Source organism: Acanthaster planci, linkage group LG16 (genome assembly GCF_054643075.1).
Source record: "Acanthaster planci isolate LZ-2023a linkage group LG16, COTS_SCS, whole genome shotgun sequence".
Taxonomy (NCBI): Eukaryota; Metazoa; Echinodermata; class Asteroidea; order Valvatida; family Acanthasteridae; genus Acanthaster; species Acanthaster planci.
In genome coordinates, this window is record NC_141792.1 from 8332566 (window position 1) to 8352467 (window position 19902).

Consider the following 19902-nt stretch of genomic DNA (forward strand, 5'->3'; position numbering starts at 1 on the left):
AATCAACAAACGAAGGTGGAATGAACCAAAGGCCCTAGGCCTACTACTGCTACATGTACTTACTAGAAGAATCAATAATGGTCTAGAGACAAGTGTTCTAAGTAGGGCTAACCCCAGCTAGGCCTTGGGGCCCATTGGTTCTTAACGTTTCAATTTTTTTCACACAAATCTTGACTGCATGAACTGATGTCAATGCTTTATTTGGTCATGTGCATGTCAAACTGTTATCAGTTTAATTAAATTTGGCGATTCGTAGAGTCCAAGTTAGCCTACTCGGACCAGCACTGACGAGCAAGGCATATTAATTTCACGAAATTGATGCAGTATGGCCTTAGGCCTACTCCAGTAAGAATTAACAATGATGGAACAACTTCAGGTGAAATAAAGCACCTCGACTACAAAATAACCATTTCAGTTTCTATATATCTGTCTTTTGAATACAGGAAAGAATTGATATCCATCCCAAACATGCGATACTTACGCCAAAATCTAATATTTTGCCGGTTTGTAGAGTGCAAGGCAGGTTTTAACATGGAACAGCGAAACTTTTCCTACGTGTAACAGCCGTCGGGCGGGCAGTACGGTGACATTACAATTTTATTGGTGGCGTCCTACAAAACTTACTGTTGGTTACACAGTTTAATATAGACATTTCTCTGGTTAACTGGTTAAAGAGCGCAGAAATAAAAACAAGATCTGCTCATAGACGAGAGATAAGGTGATGTGGTTTAATCACAGAGCTATATTAAATTACTGGAAAACTATAACTTTTTGTTCCCTGCGCGCAGAAAATTTGTTTTTATATATAGATCTATAGGTTTAATTGCAGAAATGAGCTAGCTCTTGATGCGAAGGCGAATTAAGATAAAATTTCCCCTAACTACTATTTCTGAACTTTGCAGTGTCGTCAAATCTTAGTTGCAAAACCTTTTTGAGGTTTAAAAGGGGGTAAAATGGAATAAATAATTTGTAATCAGGCAAATAGAAACAAGTCGAGGAAAAAATCTGGGAGGATTGAGGTATTCAATAAGTAGTTACATAAGGATGGATCCAGTAACCAAATCTTTTCGGGGAACTGGCTTTGGCGCCCCCCCCCAAAAAAAATTACACTTTTTGTTTATGTAACCTATAACATGGAGGAAGGGTAGCCTTTCTGAGGGGTGACCGAGGCTGCATTTTCTAATGTTTACACTATTTTCAAAGAAGGGAAATAAAAGAGACAAAAATGTCGGCTTTCTATCATTATTTCAAAAAACAGCTGGGGGGGGGGCTGGGCCCCTGTTGCCCCTCAATCTTGCTTTTTTTTTTTTAGAGGTGCGAGTGCAAACGACCCGCCCTATACATTTGCCCAGCTCATAATATCACACAATTGAAGACAGGCCATTCAAAGGTCAGAATTTATTTAGAATTTAATCGCAATAAAATAGATATACATGTAGTACTCACTAGTAGTAGTCTACTGCTACTAACTCAGAATTTCACCAGGCCAAACTAGACGCGTACGTACGTACGTGTACATACTGATTAAATGCCCGCGATCCTTCCCCAGATAACCCATGCGCACGTTGTCAGGTTTCGGCCTCCACTCCTATACTGTAGCGTTAAGGCGTCGTCGCTTAGGTATATTTTCCCGGGTATCAGACTCTCACATGGCACCCAACGTGAAAAACCGCGCCAAGCCGAAGCGTCCTCCAACTTGTGTAACTTGCTAAATTCTGTCGATATTCTGCTGCAACTGAGCTCTGTTGTCACTTTCTTTGCCAAACTCTTAAAGGTAAGTGCCGTTCAAACGTGTGATTTGTACCTGCCTCTAATGACGTCTCTGATTTGTTTCTAAAATTGGGGGTTATTTCTGAAAGGTTGCGTCTGGATTTTGTAATGATGACGTAAATGGTGGCATGGACATACTATGCCAGCCGAGTACGTTCATGGCGTTTGGCCTAGTGTCATCATCCGAAATTTGTTACACTGTCACCTCTGAATTCTCTCTTCACGTGTCACATTTAGATACAGCAAACATGACGTTACCCAGCTGTGTCGTGTGTGTGTGGATTTATCTTTCCAGTTATTGGCGCAGAGTCTAACGTTGGAGACGTCTAGGTACGGTAGGCAGACGTAGACACAGGCGATATTGACGATCTCGAACGGGACTGATGGCAGCTGTCACAATTCCCCTTGGCACGGATGTTTCACCAAACAAACCCACCGTGGAGCCAGACAGCCCCAATGAAGTAGCTCACCAACTCTCAAACGCAGGTTGGGATCTTGTCCAACTGATTTGGGAAAAAATTCTGTACTCAACTCATGCGCCACTTTGATGTTCCACTTGTGCGTGCGCATGTTTTGCTTCTCATAATGAGTCATAACGTTAGGCCCCTACTCATGGCAGCCTTCACTTTGTCAATATCATGAGAACTTTGGTGAAATATAGCGCATAACATATTGCCAAATTCATCCAAACCCATGGCACGCTCAACTTCCAAACACACCTCAATTTGTGCATGTAGGTTGGCCTAAGTGTTTCCTGAATTAACGTTAGTGCATTGAGCATTGGAGCATATGCCTGTAGATGACTTCAGGGGAATTTCTGAAAGATAGGGACATTCCATACACTTGCGCATCTTTCCTGACCAGCAAATATCGGGAATAGCCTAATTGACGTTCCCTGTTGCAATCAGGTTGGCCAGGTTGCAGTCAGGTTGTTTTTTAATTGCCTGTATTGAGGCAAGGACTTATGGGAAATACTCCAACCAATTTTTGACCGTGGAGATACGTGTGGATTTGATAGAGTCGGGTTTAGCGCAGTGGGTTTTCGTTTTTGACCTTGCTTCTATCTCGGGCCTCGATTCAATTTAAAACCCATCTATGCCAATTGGTGTAAATGAAATTTAGCTTTAAGTGCAGCCCCCCTTACAAATCTGTGCATCTTCCCTGAGAATTGAGATGCATTTATCTTCCAGAGTTTGAATTGCCTCTCACTTCTAAAGCTGAGATTGCCTGAATGGCATTGCACTCTTGTTTTCCTCAGGCCTATGACAAACCCACTCCCAACACATTTGGACAAAAATCAGATCCTCCAAATTTGAGTGTTCATCCCCACATGATAGTATTGTAATTTTGCAAATAGAAGTTCCTTCATGGAGTGCAACTATGTGCAGTTCAGTGTAAAGAATAACTCGTCCCATTCACTCCAAAAGTGGATTGAAATGCTAATTCTCAATATTGTCTAGATTAAAACATGAAATCCTGTTTTTCTTCCATCATGTATGTACAAGCAGATAGCGGTAAGCTTGGCTTATCAAACGACGACCCTGAGATGGCGGCCACAGGCAGCGATGGTGCGGGCCCCAGCTCGGCCCCAGACAGCCCCAGCTGCAGGACAGCCGGCAACGCGGACCTCGGCAGCGACCTGGGTTGCACGCCCCTGACAGATGGGGTGATCACGGAGGCCATGCTGAACGTGGAGAGAGAGCTGCACCTGAAGAGCGTGGAAGAAGAGAAGAGACTGGAGCAGGAGGTACATGTATGGGGGGTGGTTGGGGCAGATGGGTCATATTGCCAAGGGTCATGAGGTCAGAGAACAATGTTTGACTTAGGGTCAGAGGCGGTCATGAGGAGTGTTGAGGTCAAAGGTTGTGCATTTGTGACGTGGGTTCATTGCCTTTGTGTTAGCAAGGGTGAGATTTCTCAGCTTTTTAGCTGATTTCATCTTTTTTGTTTTGGATTTCAGCTTTTTTCCTCACTGCTTGTGTAAAAAAGTATAGGATATTTTCACAGTTCAGCTTCTTTATGCCTTTTTTCAGCTGTTTTCAGCTATTTTTATCATTGGTAAATCTCACCCTGGGTTAGTTTGTGGGAATGTTGTTACAATATTTTTCATTGACAGAAGTGTACTGCCTAATATGAATCAGAAAGCGACTGTTCAGTGTTATTTTTCAAGCCCCCTCACAACGATGTATTTTGTAACTGGTTCATCACACATGGAGAAGGAATTGCTACAAGTCAAGCATTCTAAAGGCCTCCAATGTACATTGATTTCTATCAGGCGTTCCTGTGTCTCAAACAATTGACCGGAATCTGCAATGTAGGAAATGGAAAGTTCTTCATTCTGTTGGATCCAGTAAAATCCAGCAACTACTGTTCAGATTGTCAAGATCATCTTGAATCTACACCTGTTGTCTGATCTTTCAGGATGCTTCAACCTTCCGGGATCTGTCATAATCAGCCCAAAGGACTATTGGGATTTGGCAGAATTCAGGAAAAAGGCAGAACCTAACCATCATACACTTCAATCAAGACTTTATGCCCTTGAAAAGTATAGGAGAAAGAATACACTACCCAGCATCTTATTGTGGTATTTCTAGAAGTGAAGGTTTCAACAAATGTGCCTTGGGAGCATGGGCTTATGCTCGAAAAAGGCTGGCCAGTGCTTATAATTAATCAGTTTTCTCTTTCTGTTGTCGGTATTCCCGCAGTCCATCTCGGCCTGGCAGAAGGAGCAAGAGGAGCAGCGCTACAAGCGCCTGCAGCACCTGCTGGAGAAGAGCAGCATCTACTCCAAGTTCCTCCTCAACAAGATGGAGGAGCAGCAGCGGCAGGAGAAGCTACGGCAAGAGAAGCGGGCCCGCAAGCTGCGAAAGAAGGAGGAAGAGGAGGAGCGGAGGAAGAAGGAGGCGGAGGGGAAGGCCAAGGGGGCCACAAGGCAGGACGAGGAGAAAGAGAACAAAGACTCCAAGGTCAGTCAGCTCTGGTCCCCAGACCGTTGCCCCACTGGATACCACACAGCACCTACTTGATTCCAAACTCTTTAGTCCCCCTCTCAGAAAAAAAGGCATTTGGGCCCTCCCGGAAATTTGAGTCTAGATTTGCCCTTTCAAAATGCATAATTATTTGAGGTTTGTTACAACACGGTGTAAACTCACATTGCATACTACAAAACTTCTCTGATTAATTTAACTCAAATTAAGAGTGCTTTTAATTGATTAGACATTGCCAAGCTGGTAACTTGTTTGCATTACAGGAGCCTCAGCTAGGTACTCGGAGGAAAAGTCGCTACCGGAAACAGGAGTCTAGTAGCCAAGACGTTGCAGGTATTATGACATAAAATTAATGTACATGCAACAGGGCAACAAGTTATCACCAGCGTTGGCCATATAACTACCTACATGTATTTAGCTATTGAGATGAAATGGAAAAAGTTCAGTCATCTTTAGCAAAAAATGCCGTATCAAAACAGAGCGAGACGTCCCCTCAATTTTGGGGGTGTGGATGTTCGTTTACAGAATTTCTAACATTTGCAAAGGAATTCTTCTAAAGTGCTTGACAGTATTTCAATTTTTGAAATTTGTTTTAAGAATTTCTAAAGCCGCCTCTCTTAGAAGTCCAGTCTTACCCTGCTGATTTTATTAAAATTATACGGCATATTTCTTTGATAATCAAGGACGTACTCATATTCTTAAGTTTTTAAATTACCCTCAAGAACTTCTTCTATCCTAGAGACTTCAGATAGTCAGCACCAGAATAGGAGCCGGCCCTCAGTTGCCCAAAAGTCCTCACCACATAGAAAAGGACCAAGTAAAGATCAGACTAGCTCTGGAAAACCTTCTCCAAGTCACGTTACTAGCTGTGCTGAACAGAAAAGCTCACATCTCTGTGAAAGTCTTACGACCAGCCCAGAGTGTCATGCCGAGACTGGAACAATGGAGACAAGCTCTCCCAGAACTGAGCTCTCAGAAGGGAGCCCCTCACTTAGGATAGGCAAAGTTGACCTGAAAAGGCCTAGGACAAGACACTCAAGTAGGATAACCAAACATTTAGAAGGAGAGGGTGCGTTGTCCGAGTCCAAAGATTCCGTCTCTCCTGAGTCTAAGACAAGTGAGTGTAGGGAGCGGTATAAGTTACTGGCAATAGTCAAAGAGCAAATAACATTTCAGAAATTTGATAAAGAGAGAAATGTGTAGTTTACTAAATGGCCAAACTACTGTTTTCTGTCTCAAAAATTTTCCCATTGTTTAGCTTGCAAACGGCTGTTGTCCCTACGGCCTCAAGTTGTCGCCCGTAAAGTAACCTAAGCAACAACAGTATGAGGGTTAGTACTTTAATCCTTGAGCTGGTCATAGACGTGCTCTTGTCAGAGTTTGCAAAGTTGGAAAGGAGGACTGTTTGAATTGGTGAGATGTGTAGTTAAGGTTGGAAGGGAGGCCAGTGGAGCAGGGAAACATTAGGGAGAGCCTTGATATGAACAGCTATAAGGACATGAGGTGTCATGATTGAAAGTAGTTTTCCTTGTACAAGGCTAGGGTAGAGAGCAGGACTTAAAAAATAACGAGCCTTGGGAAATTGCAAGCATAGGACAGTTGCATCAAGGAGTTGTCCTTCAGACAATGACGGCCAGGCTAGCATGAAAAGGAGGCTCCAGAGAGGCAAGGGAATCTGACATCATAGGTTAGTTGACTTGGATGCTGCAGAAGAGGAAAGTATGAAGGAAGAAGGCACTGTCAGGAATAGCAGAATTGGTTGGAAGGAGGAGGGTGTTTTAGGTGACTGGAGAGGCAGTTGTAGCTGAAGGTTCCAGGCTCTATCATAATAGGCTATTCTTCCCAGGAAATGATTCGGTATTGAGATCGTTACTTTGAAATACAAAGGATATGCAGTGGAGGTATCGAAACTGTCAAAGACTTCAAGTGTACCTTGACCTTCCTTGAAAAACTGAGAGCCAGTGTTCCGACAAAGATCTCTCTTTCCGTCGTAGTAGTGGTCTCACAATTTTTGGGTGGATTTTTCCGTGCTGTCCACAGGGAGTCCTGGAGGATCATCCCGTGGTAGAGGCCGCAAGAGAATGCGGGAAGACTACAGCATTGCCGACTACATTGATAAATCTGTACGTATCTGTAGACTGTTCTTTTTCATCATTTTGGAAGATGCAGTTTATTGGGGGGGGGGTTCTCCCATTTTAAAAATGGGAGAACTGAACTCAAACTTTGATTTGCTACTGTTAGTCATTAAAATCAGTTGATGAAAGGAAGATTTTCCTGTTATTTGAGATTATGGATGTTGAAATTTTGATTCGCAAAATGAGCTTTTAGGTCCCAAACTTCCATTTACTCCGTTCTTACTTTAATACCAGTACTTCTTAGACGTTTCATTTTACAGTTCGCTAATTGGTTCATTCTATAAATTTGTGGTCCAATTTTTCCCGTCCCTGTTAAGTCTGGCATTTGATTTTTTAATGTTTAGATCTCATTGTTTTATTTCCAAGATCAAATAAGTACTGCAAATTACCCTCCAAACTAATATAGATAGTTTGAAATCAATTTCACTGATATATTTCCGGTCAAGGTACACATGTCAGGGGTAACAGATGGAAATATGTAACACATTGGACCCCAAATTTATAGAATGACCCGATTCCAATATCTCTAAAACTCCAAAGATCAAAATTTCACTTGACATCCTACCGTCTGATTGGAACTGGAATAATTGAAACCTTGCTCATTACTGCTGCATATGTCTTATAGTCTATCAACATTGGGCTCAGTGCTGCTTACAGCCCATGTTCCAAGTGCTGGAATCCAGTAAAAGAACAGGAATGAAAATGTAACCAGACTATTGTGACGTTTCCCTTCCAGACTCTCACGTCCAAACGGCCGAAACCTGACACCACCGTGGCCGAAGACTCAGGGACACAGGACACGGGTAAACGCCTGCCGGCGGTGAAGAACGAAAATGCTCAGGATAGCCAAACGGAGACAACTCAGGGGAGCTACTCAGCAGGCGAAGAGGCAAAACCAGAGGTGGGTGTGGCTGATTTGTACCCATTAAGCAAAAAAGGAAGCACCATTGTGACAAGGCTCTGACATCTCATAAATGTAGGCTAGTGGACAGTGAATTGGCTGGCGAAATACACCTTAAACTAACACTCCTCTTGACTAAAACTATTACAATCTTAAGCCTACTTCCATTTTCTGTTGAATTCCATCATTGGGTTTAGGCAGCCGCCTCGCTAACAGCTGTTGCCAAGCAGACAGAAGAGTTTGTGGACTCCTTCAGCCGCACCATCAACGGCGAAAAGATCTCGGACCTCCAACCGGACCTCTTCATCGGAGGCTGCCTGCGCAAGTACCAGATTGAAGGCATCGAGTGGCTCAAGGTATTTGAATTTAGACCAATCGATTGTTCTTGTGTTTGAACAAAGTTTGCCAGTTTGAAGGTGCAGGCACTCTGCTCTGAAAGGAGAGGCTGAAAAATACTTGTACAGGGTTTTTAAGTTTTCAGTTAATCTGTTATTGACTGTCGTTCCTTCTATTGAATTGATTTGATGAATTCAAAGATCTCGCCACTATGTTGGACCAGTTTGATCACGTTCATCAGATTAACATTAACCCTTCCGCTCAAGATTTCTGCATAAATGAAGCAGAGGGATTTGATTTTTCTCAATACGGGATCTTAATCTTACATTTTATTCCCAAAATGTTGCCATGTGTTGAGTTTGTAAATGCGTGAATTTGTTCTTCTGTCTTTCCAAGGTTTTGTATGAGAATGGTGTGAATGGCATCCTCGGCGATGAGATGGGCCTGGGGAAGACGGTTCAGTGCATCGGACTGTTTGCTCACATCATCAAGATGGGAGTGCCCGGACCCTTTCTGGTAGTGGCTCCCCTCTCCACCCTCTCCAACTGGATGTCTGAGTTCAAGCGGTTCACACCATCGGTAGGTTCCCAGAGTTGATTAAGCTGTGAGGACATGCTACCTAAAGTGGATACCGACCAGGACAGTGGATAGGTCGTCACACCACCATCGCAAGACTAGACTCGAGTCTGGTCACAATACAAGTCACAAAATTAGTTAAAAGTAACGCGATAAACATTTCGTCGCAGTTCACTCAAATGGCTCGTGACTTGGAACTGAGACCAGAGGTAGTGTGCTGGCTTATTGATGGTCTTTTTGGCTGTTGTGACGGTCTTCAGATGTTTCGCCTACAACTCTGACCACTGTACAAGTTTTAGGTTTTAACAAGATTTCGTACGATTGTCTGGCTTTTCCCAAACATGCAGAAAATGGGGCCATCTTGAACATCTTAAGAACCCCACAGAAATGCCAGATAGACCAACTCCAAGCTTATTTTACGCTCAGTTCAAGCAGCGTTACCAATGAATTTATTTTTTGTTACTTGTCTCTGTTTTACAGATATATACAAAAGTGTTCTACTTTTTACTTTCCCAAACTGTGAAGATTCGTGTTTGATTTTTTTCATACTTCTCATTTTTTTGTGTTTTTTTCTTCCCCTCTATCACAGATCAAGGTCATCCTGTACCACGGCACCCCAGAGGAACGCCAGACACTACGCCGGGAGCTCCGCAAGCCGTCGGGGGAGTACAGGACCCTACCGGTGTTGGTGACCTCCTATGAGATCGTCATGATCGACCGCCGACACCTCTGCAACCACCTCTGGAAGTACATCATCGTGGACGAGGGCCACCGCATCAAGAACCTCAACTGCAGACTCATCAGGTAATGGCTGTGTGTCAGGGACGGTTGAGGGCACCATGTAGTTTTATGAGTATTGAGCACAGGGCAGTCTGGGGCCACTTTGTTATTATGCGCTCATGCAGTACAGTCATGTGCAACTACCCTAGTTGAGCTATTTTGCTGTTGGCGGCAACTGTGGTGGGGGTGTTTTTTAATGGCAATGGCATTATTTCATGTGAATGGTTCCCTTCGTGTTGATAAATGAAATTCACTTCTGACAACAAGACCATGCAGGGTCGACTAGGTGGTTCAAACCATCCATCGTTCAGATGGTATTGGTTGAACCATGGTTACCTCAAATCGTCTCTTGAACTTTCCCAAATTCCCCTTCAAGATCATGCAGAGCGTGGGCCATTTTCTAGTTGGCTGTGCATGAAATGATGTTAAATGTGTCTGGCAATGTTTGGATGACCACAGGTTGGGGACCACACAATATGCACAGACAGGATAGAGTTTTCTGTTATCTGAAATCCAAAATAAAGGAAATAGAAATGCTCCCTAAAGTGTAAGCATTCGCCCAGGAGGAAGCTTTAAGTCATACAGAAGTCATAAAGCAAGTAGCAGTTGGTAATGTTGGAAACTAATTGAAACAGTCGCTTCTCAAGGTTTTGTTGATTACGAGATAATCGAGATAAATAGTGTAATTCAGTCGGTAGGTTATTTCGGAGCTGTTAAAAATATCTATTTTATACATGCTGTTGGTCAGATGCCTAAGTTACACCCCTGACCTCTCCATTTCTGCCTTTGGACTTGTAGAGAGCTGAAAATGTACCATTCGGCCAACCGTGTCCTCCTGACGGGAACCCCCCTTCAGAACAACCTGGCCGAGCTCTGGTCTATGCTCAACTTCTTGCTCCCAGAGGTCTTTGACGATCTAAAGACGTAAGAAAAAATAACTTTTTAGTAGAAGGACTATTAGAGATCACAGTTGTATATCTGAAATAGCAAAGTTGGCCAGCTTTACATATTGTTTTGAGTTGAGGGAAAGAGTTCTGTATATGGACAACACTTGATGCCTCTGTGCACAAACCTGTGAGATTTGCCTGAAAAAACCTAAATGGAATTTTTTCAGCCAAAATTTCACTTTTCAGGGCATGTGACTACTTTCTAATGGCTGTTATAACGTTTAAAGGGAAAATTAGTGTTGTCAATATATGGAACTCTTCCTGAGTTGAGTAAGATCTTACCACTACTTTTGAAGTCTTTGTTAATGAAGGAAACCACAAAGTTCTGTTTTTGAGTTTTATTCTGTAACTTTTAACTCACGTTAGATTTGTTATGTACATCATAGTGTCTCTGTTTGTGTGTTTGCAGATTTGAAACATGGTTTGACTTCTCAACTCTGACCAAGCAAGGCGGCGATGAAGCCATTGTAGCCAAGGAAAGGGAACAACACATCGTCTCCATGTTGCATCAGGTACGTCCCCAACTCCCTTTCTCAGTTTATGAACAAGTGTATGATTTTGGTGTATGTCTGCTTTCAAAATTCAGAGATTGTTATAGTTGAAAGAACAGGGATTAATCCTTGCATAGTTGTTTATTTTGGTCTCTCTTCAGTCCCTTTTTACCGAAGTTTCTAAGAGAAGCATTTGAAATTCCTTGCACAATTTTTTTTCAGTGGGTGTTCCTTTTTGGGCCCCTGAGAAGAGAATTTGAAATTTCATTTTAAGTTTTGGCAGGCAACTTCTCTCTTTTTGTGGTCGCTGTTTGGTTCCCTGAGAGAGGAGATTGCAATTTTGCAAGTGACTTTGTTTCTTGTGCTGTCCCTTTCCCCACTCCCTCCCCCACTCCCCCAGATCCTGAGCCCCTTCCTCCTCCGTCGCCTCAAGTCAGATGTGGAGCTCAAGGTGCCCCCGAAGAAGGAGATCCTGGTCCAGGCTCCACTGACCGCCAAGCAGGCCGAGCTGTACGGGGACCTGGTGGACAAAACCATCCTGGCCAAGATGTGGGAGAAGCACGTCGCCGGGCCCGACCCAACCGGGGAGACCGAGGTGGGGGCGGAGCCGAGTGGGGCCAGGGGGCGGGCCCGCCGGAAGTGCCGGGTGGAGGTGGACTATGCCCTGATGGGAGACCAAGGCGGGGGAGGCAAAGACGATGACGACATCGAGGCATGGGTGGAGAAACTCACCGAGCAAGCCGAACGCTGCCAACAGTAAGACTTGCATCATGCTGTGTCCATTGTTGTGGCAACAGCATTCAGGGCAGATACATCCTTCTTTGGGAAGATTGATAGAACACTTTCTCAGACACTGGAGAATAAAATGAAATTCCACCATCAAATTTGCTTGAGGACATGACTCTGTAGCTTGATGGGCCTGTTTGTTTCGCACAGATTTGGATCTTGATCAGTGATCCCTTCACAGGTTAGGTCTATCCTTTTGGTGGCTTTTGGTGTCGGCGAACTAAATGTGGGATCACTGATTGGGGTCCAGATCCACGTGAAACAAACAGACGCTAAACTTGGCGGATTTCCCGCGCCACATTCATAGCCCATTATGCAAACTAGTCATAAGATCGTGTTTCATTATCAATCTGATCTGATTCAGATCATTGGTCTTCCAAATGTTTTTGCCCAAGAGCTATAGCACTGTGCTGCATTAAAGCCATCGTGCAAAGGCAACCACAGATGTGATTTTGTGACATCACTTCAAATGGTCAGGCTACAAATTTGGAAAAATTGTACACATTTCAATGGAAGTGATTTTCCCAGTAAAGATTTTTGTTGTATTAAATTCACTTCACTTTCGCATTGGCCTGAAGTGCAAACCCGCCATTTCCAACGGTATCCAGGATGGGTCGATAGCACGTCATCACCTTCCATTCCAATTTCCCCCCCCAAGAGCTGCCAAGAAGGAGCCGAAGCAGAAGCCCAAGGACGTGGAGTTGAACATTAAGGTCAAGAGCATCATGAGCCAGCTGCGCAAGGCCTGCAACCACCCCTACCTCCTGGAGTACCCGCTGGACCCCCTCACCCAGGAGTACCGCGTGGACGAGAACCTGGTGGCCAACAGTGGCAAACTGCTGGTGCTGGAGAGACTGCTGCCTGCGCTGAAGAAAAAGAGCCACAAGGTGAGACGAGAAATGGCCAGAAAAGCGGCCACCAGCCTTCACTGGTACAAGCTGGATTCACTTCCATCGGCAGGTGTTTACATCGGTTACCAGACATGTGGAATTTTAACCCTAAGCTCCCACCTCGCTCTTGGGTATTTGACAAAAGAGAACCCACAATACGAGGCGTGGATCTTCAGAAGAGTGGTTGCGAGGGTAATAACCTCCACTGCCGGTTGTATTTTGTGTTGGGTTGTTACCCTTAGGAAGTTCATCCCAGCTCCCTTGGGTATACACAGCATAAACTCCAAGACTTGGAGAAGTGATGATGAACTTAACCTCCGCTCTGTTTACATAGGGTGACATGTAGCCACAGCATACAGACTGCATGTCCTGCAGTGTTGTGGGCAAGTCCTTTAATGAGTCTGAAACGTGTGGTTTGGAAAGAACTAACCCTCAGAAAGTAGACATTATGGCTTTGTATCGAGAGTTTTGATTATGGGTTAGAATTGGTCAGAAAGGCACAAATTATTTGTCCCCCCCCCCATAAAAAAGTTTCTTTCCTGTGTTAAATTGAATTTGAAATCTTTTTCTTTTATTTCCCGTAGGTTTTGATTTTTTCTCAAATGACAAAGATGCTGGACGTCTTGGAAGACTACTGCTATCTACGCAAGTACCAATTCTGCCGCCTGGATGGTACGATGAAACTAACAGACAGACAAGAGCAGGTAGGAATGCCAAGATGGGTCAAAAGGCCTCTTAGTGAACTAAGCTTTAATAATGCACTAGTTTCTCCATAAATTTTGAAAAATCTGAACACAGAAATTAAAATTCAATTTTGGGACAAAAAATACTCTCCTTGCAGATTACCATTGGCATTACTTTTCGTGCAGAATGTGTGCTTAACCACTACCAGCCGGGGACTCCGAAATCGGAGCCGTATGGTTTATATGTGTGGCCGGGGTCTCTGAACTCGGACAAAGGAAACAGGGCCCTGTAACAAAAGACCGTACTCCGAACAAAAGACCAGGCTGCTGGGCATGACCGGCATTTTTCACTCTCAAAAGTGGTGATAATCCAGCGTTATTTTGAAACCGTATACCAGGGTTTGGGGTATTTAGAGCAAGCGGATTACCACCGGGGACAAAAGCTCTCCACCACCGCAGCGATGAGCCACACAGCACCGCTGCATGCTAATCTGGCCCCTATTGAAAAGAGGTCAGCAGTGCACTGAGCCAGGTTCGTGAACAAAAGACAGTTGTATAACACCGCACAATCTGGGCTCTGTTTACAAGGCTGCAGGCCTGGCTGAAATATTCGGGCGTCAATGAAGGTCACCTGTCAACTTAGAGTAGTGCCTGAAGATTACTCCGTGCGGCTATAAACGACTGTTAAATGGAATGATGAATTGTTGAAGGATTTTGAAAATGGAAAAAATGATAGTCATGCCGGCCCAGCATCCTCAACGTTGAAAAATGCCCCGGCCCGAAGTGGTTAAAGGCTAGTGTGTACTTTTATCAGTCAAGCCTAAATTACTTGCTACAAGCTTTGTTACATGTGAAGCGTGTTTCACTTTTTATAATATTGTATGTTTGCAATGTTTACTTGCCACGATGTCGCAAAAAAACACATTTGAAACTCCAGAGAACTGTTACGATGCCCGTAGTCTGATGCTGTGTCGCTCAGACGTGAAAGTTAAGCCTATCCAGATCTTGATGCTTACACGTTGATGTCAGTGTGTTGAGGTTGAAACGTGGTAATTGGTGTGCACGTGATCTCAAGCTTGCTCTTTTCTGCTGCGCAGATCGATGAATTCAACAAGAACCCAGACGTCTTCCTGTTCTTGCTCAGCACCAGAGCCGGAGGGCTGGGCATCAACCTGACGGCAGCCGACACGGTCATCATCTACGACAGTGATTGGGTAAGTCCTGAGGGACACAGGCAGATGCGAAGAGGTTCGCTCTCAACACAGTTTTATCACCAGAGGGTGAAAGAGATGGAAGAGATTGGCAGCTCTGTTACCACTGAACATGTGCATGTAAAGGTGCACGAAACTGCTAGCATGCCATTTATTATCGTTAGTGTAGGGTCAAATGTGCACTACCGTTAACCACTTCGTGCCGGGGCATTTTTCAACGTTGAAATTTCAATCATTTTTTCCGTTTTCAAAATCCTTCAACAATTCATCATTCCATTTAACAGTCGTTTATAGCCACACGGAGTAATCTTCAGGCACTACTTTAAGTTGACAGGTGACCTTCATTGACGCCCAAATATTTCAGCCAGGCCTGCAGCCTGATCTTGGAAATTAAAGAATGTGTTTTGAACATTGAAAATCATATTTCAGATGTGACAAGGATATTAAAAAAAAACTTGGACCCCAGAATTATAGAATGACTGAAATGCCAAGAAAAATGGTGTTAAAATTCCTTCTGATTTCTACTTACGTGTGGGAGTTGCCTGCCAGTATCATTACTTTTTAAGCCTCTATAGAAAGAGAAAAACTACTTTAAAAAATCTAGCATTGATTTGTCAATACAAGGGCTTTAATAGGAAAAAGACGTTGGAATAAAGCCGGAAGTTTGGTCTTTTGGGGAAAAATAGGGCAGTTCATTTATTTGTTTGTTTGTTTAATTCCAAATGCCAGAAGGGCATATTTAGGATAAGTTCAACCATGTAGCCAGATGCTGTTTAACAATGCACATGGTCAATTCAGCTACACACGAATGACCCTAGTCGGCCTATTTTTGAAAATCTCACCGTTACAGTTGACCATTGGCCATGAATCTCGCAACATATGTGGTCATTGAAATCTCTAACAGCTATTTTCATATGAATGGTTCTCTGTTATGAAAAATGAAATTGGAGTGACCATGACCTGGGGCCAGGTTCCAAATAGTCAACAAGATAGTCCAAACCATCATTCTGGCAGTGTTAGTCAAACCATAGTTAAATTTATAGTCGTTGCTCAAACTTGCTCCAAATTTGCTCGCTGTTTACCTTGTCTGTGGAGTTAGCTTCAGTTTGACAAACAACCCCAGAAAGTATCAACTGTAGGTCTTAACTCTAGCAATTACTGCCCTCTCCCTGTCTCCCCCAGAACCCCCAGAGTGACCTGCAGGCCCAGGATCGCTGCCACCGCATCGGCCAAACCAAGCCGGTGGTCATCTACCGCCTGGTCACATCCAACACCATTGACCAGAAGATTGTGGAGAGGGCTGCAGCCAAACGCAGGCTGGAGAAGATGGTCATCCACCAGGGTGAGTACAAAGTCCGAAGCCTACCCACTGGCCCAATTGGCAGGTCTTGTTTTTTCCAGAAATTTTTGTCATAGTTATCCGTGTCAACAGTGTTTTGTAGTCATACCATCTCAAAAAAAGTGTTATTTACATAACAGCATGGAAATACTGGAAGATTTCATTTAAACTGCAGTTTGCATCTACACAATTTAATTGTGGTAACTTTTAAAAATTTTGTCACAAATTTAGTGAGTACTTAAGTTTCAAATTTGAACAACAGAATATCATTTTTAAATCTTAAGTCTAGTTAATATAAAAAACTTCTTGCTTCTCTGAAAAAAGTTCAAAGGGAAAGGTTTCTATAGTGAGAATGCTCGTATGCCTTCTGGAAAGCTTAGTTTTGAACAGATTTTCAACACTGATATACTAATGTTAAATGCTCGTGTACTAAACCCCCTTGTGCCATCTGGAGTACGCAATGAAACCTGGTCTTATTTACGTCCTCTCCTTTGCTCCCCCCCCCTTTGATGTAACCCCCAGGTAAGTTCAAGGGTGGCAAGAGTAACTTGGCCCGGGACTCAAGCGCCCTCATCAACCCGGCCGAGCTCCTGGCACTGCTGCGCTCCACGGACCACAGCGGCTTCGTCCGCAACTGCAACCAGAAGGTGATCAGTGATGCCGACCTCAGGCTGCTGCTGGACCGCAGTGACCTGCTCGCCCGCTGGAAGAACCAGGAGGATGGAGCGGCTGCCGGCGCCGTTCCAAAGGCCGGGGCCAAGAAAGCCGGCAAGAGAAGCGCCACCCGCTCCAGCGTCTTCCAAGTTCTGGATGATGGGACGGGGGATGATGCTGGCGAGCTGAGGATTGGCACATGATGAGGGTATGTCGTGATGAGATCAAGCACAACTGAGAGTGAGCTTCTTGCCCAGCACTCGACAAACTAAAGTCCAGCTGGCACGGGCTGAGTTTTCAAGCACTGCCATAGAAGCATTAGTTTGGATGTGGTCGGAATAGTACAACGTGATTGGTTGTCAGGCAGAATTGCACATCTCTCCACTAACACCGTGCCCTAACTAGGTGTGTTGGGATAACCCCAGAACTCTCGGCTTGTCATCAAAACTTTGTACTACTGACTAGCCTGAGCTAGCTGGTATTTGAAATGTGAACTAGAGTTGAAATGAAAGAAATACTCACCTGTCCAAACCCCTCCCCCCCAAAAAAAAGGTACTTGCTTTGATATTTAGGTTTAGCCTTCCTTTTTTTGAAGTCATTTCGTATAAGTGTATTTCTTTATGGCAGCTGTACACTAAAAGATCGTTTTTTTGGTATTCTTGGTATGAAGCTGACCCGTGTGGTGGTTATTGCCGTATTAAGTCCACACACTGCCCACATTCTACCGCACAAGAGCCAGTGAAACAGTTTTATTTAGAAAAGCATTACTTTGCTATCATTTGGAACGTCAGTGTCGCCTTTAGAGAGAGGAAAAGCAAAACCTTGAAGGAAAAGATTAAATTAAGTTTTAATCAGTATATTTACCAAAGATGGGCCTTGCACTGGACTCCAAACAAGACTGAACTTCCACAATTAAAGTAGGAGATTTGAAAATGTCACAAGGAAGCGTGCCCAATGTCAAGTTCGGTCCTGTAACATAGGCAAAAACATTTTTTTTCCGTAGAAGGTTGAAGGTACATGCAATGCAGACAGCTAAAGATGCCTAAAAATGCCTTTGTCTAATCGGATACAATTTTCACCCCTTTTGGTGAGTTTCTTTGTTGTATTTTTTACTTTACAGTTAATTAGTTTGCTTCTGCGCGTTCCACAGAAATATGTTAAAGTATTCTGATTATGTAGTTAACATGTAGTAACTAGAGCTCCTTTCGTACTCAAACCACTTGTTAGATTGTTAGTTGATACATATACATTATTTCATGATGAATTCTCTGTTGCCAAAAACTACCCCTGAAAGAGCCAGGGATTTTTGGACCATCTCGCAGCTGGGGAATCCCCCCCTTCCCAAACCTTTCCAGGCCTGATCATTTTCAAACTTTAAGCAAGCAGGTATTAAGTCACTCATTGGTGTCAGAATTTGTCTCGTAATGACAACAAGATGTTACTGAAAAACTCGACCATTTCCTGCTGGGTGCTTTTAAAAATGCAATGCCTACATACAGGTGATTTAGAAGATTTTCCGTTTTCAACATTCTTCAAAAATTCATCATTTCATTTAGTGGACATAAATGACTGTCTGGTGGCTACTCTAATCTGACAAGTAACCTCCATTGATGCCCAAGTATTTCAGCCAGGCCTGCCGCCCAGCAAAAAGAGCCCAGAATTGTGAGGTGTTGCGTTATTTCCTTTGTTCCCAGTAAAAGCCAGTGGCGTCTTTTTAAATGTGGCTTGATAGCTTGCAGCGGTACTGTATGGCTCATCGATAGGGAGCTGGAGCGCTATTGTCCGTGGTGCTAATCCGCGGGCGTGCTGTGCCGAAAAAAAGCGATATACTGTTTCAAAACCTCCGTTAAGTGCAAGCTGAAAACTGAGGGCAATTTGCAGCAGCAGGTCTTTTGTTACAAGGTCAAGCTCTTTTGTCCAATTTTGGGAAGCCCGGCTATGCATACAAACCCAAGGTACCCGTATATAGTTAAAGCTCTTCACGACACAAATGTACTGTGACAATTTTGGAGAAAGAGTTGAGAGCAGACCCCCCCTCCCAGCTCGTTTAGGGTTAAACAAGATTTGTGCTGAGTGGTATTAAAAAGTATGACTCTTCCTTTCCAGGTCTAAAAATTTATGGTTAAAAAATTCAAAGTTTTCCAATTTGAATTTATCTCCATATCAGTCAAATACTTTTAAAACCGCTCACTTCCCAATGTCTCCCTGCCACCTTAACATGATGAGCGGATCAGCATTCCTTCTAAGCTGTTAGAGTTGCATTGAACATCAAGGGGTTTCTGCCAGATGCCAAAGCAATTGATTATTCCATCATTCCATTTTCAAATATCTGGCCTGTGTTTTTCACTTACTAGTTATAGTACAGCTTCACGGATATTTGAAAAGAAAACGTTGCCAACTGTTAACAGGTCATATTTATGTATTCATTAAACTTTCATGTTTCGAAATGTAAATAAACCTTTCTCTGTGTATATTACAAGGAATTCCACCTTGTGTTTCAAGTACCTGTGAGTTTTTAATAGTTGGTTTTAATTTCACTGCCGCCCCTGTTTTTTCAGCCAACTTTTTTTTAGCTTGTCCATTACTCCTGAATCACATAATCTGCCCAATATCTCCATCCCTTGTCAAACGTTGGTAATTACGTTAATACTGCACCTCCATGTTTTGCACAGTCATCAGGGATGGGTGAAATTGACTAAGTATAAACCTAATCTTTATATATAACAAATGAGCATCTTAACATTGGGGGAACCCGAGTGGCTCAACAGGTTAGGATTCCGCCTCGTGATGGAGAACCCTCTCCCAAAGCAGGATCAAACCCCAGCAGGGACAACAAGCTAGCTGAATGAGCTAGCTTGGAGAAGAAGTTTTGCTTATTTTACATTCTAAAATTAGAACATTTAAAAAAACTGACAACTGCCCACTCCAGGATTTGAACCTAGGACCTTCTGGTTGAAAGTCCAGCATCCAACCAACCAGACCACTAACTCTTCTTAACTAACATGTGTTCGAACTTAATCTTAAACATAAAAATCAGGAATATGGGTTAAAAAAAAAACAACTCCTCCCAAGGCTTGAACCTTCAATCTTATGGTTCAGAGTCCAATGTCCTAACCACTGGGCCACTCATGCCTCTTAGCAAGCATGTATTCTAACTTAATGTTAAACTTAAGGATTGTAAATAAAAGTAAAAAAAAAAAACTGGATTAAAACATCAAGTTCTGGACTCAGAATGCCGTGTACTATCAACTGTATCACTCCCTTTTTAGCAACTTTTTAAACTCGAGGTAATGTTATTTTAAAAAGGCAACAGAACCAGCAGGAGCTGCAAATAGACAACATGCATTTCTAAAGCAATTCTAAGAACTGAACCATGTTGCGTACACGGTAAATTATAAAATAATGTCAGTTGAAAA

General features: G+C 43.3%; 1 protein-coding gene across 3 annotated transcripts; it reads left to right on the plus strand.

The window, feature by feature from the left end:
* Window positions 1-1494: 1494 nt before the first annotated feature.
* Window positions 1495-19357, plus strand: hells (helicase, lymphoid specific). 3 transcript variants are annotated; one of them, XM_087147135.1, is made up of 19 exons: window positions 1495-1774; window positions 2066-2256; window positions 3276-3517; window positions 4476-4736; window positions 5021-5090; window positions 5497-5874; window positions 6798-6880; window positions 7629-7793; window positions 7991-8149; window positions 8526-8708; window positions 9295-9509; window positions 10284-10409; window positions 10842-10944; window positions 11324-11679; window positions 12368-12596; window positions 13184-13303; window positions 14380-14496; window positions 15676-15835; window positions 16355-19357. In XM_087147135.1, the coding sequence occupies exons 2-19, from the start codon at window positions 2154-2156 to the stop codon at window positions 16687-16689; spliced, it is 3405 nt and encodes a 1134-aa protein (XP_087003261.1). In that variant the 5' UTR covers window positions 1495-1774; window positions 2066-2153; the 3' UTR covers window positions 16690-19357. The 3 variants fall into 3 exon arrangements, with proteins under 3 accessions (XP_087003261.1, XP_087003262.1, XP_087003263.1); XM_087147136.1 differs by having other exon boundaries at window positions 1501-1774; window positions 3279-3517; XM_087147137.1 differs by lacking the exon at window positions 5497-5874 and having other exon boundaries at window positions 1509-1774.
* Window positions 19358-19902: the final 545 nt, after the last annotated feature.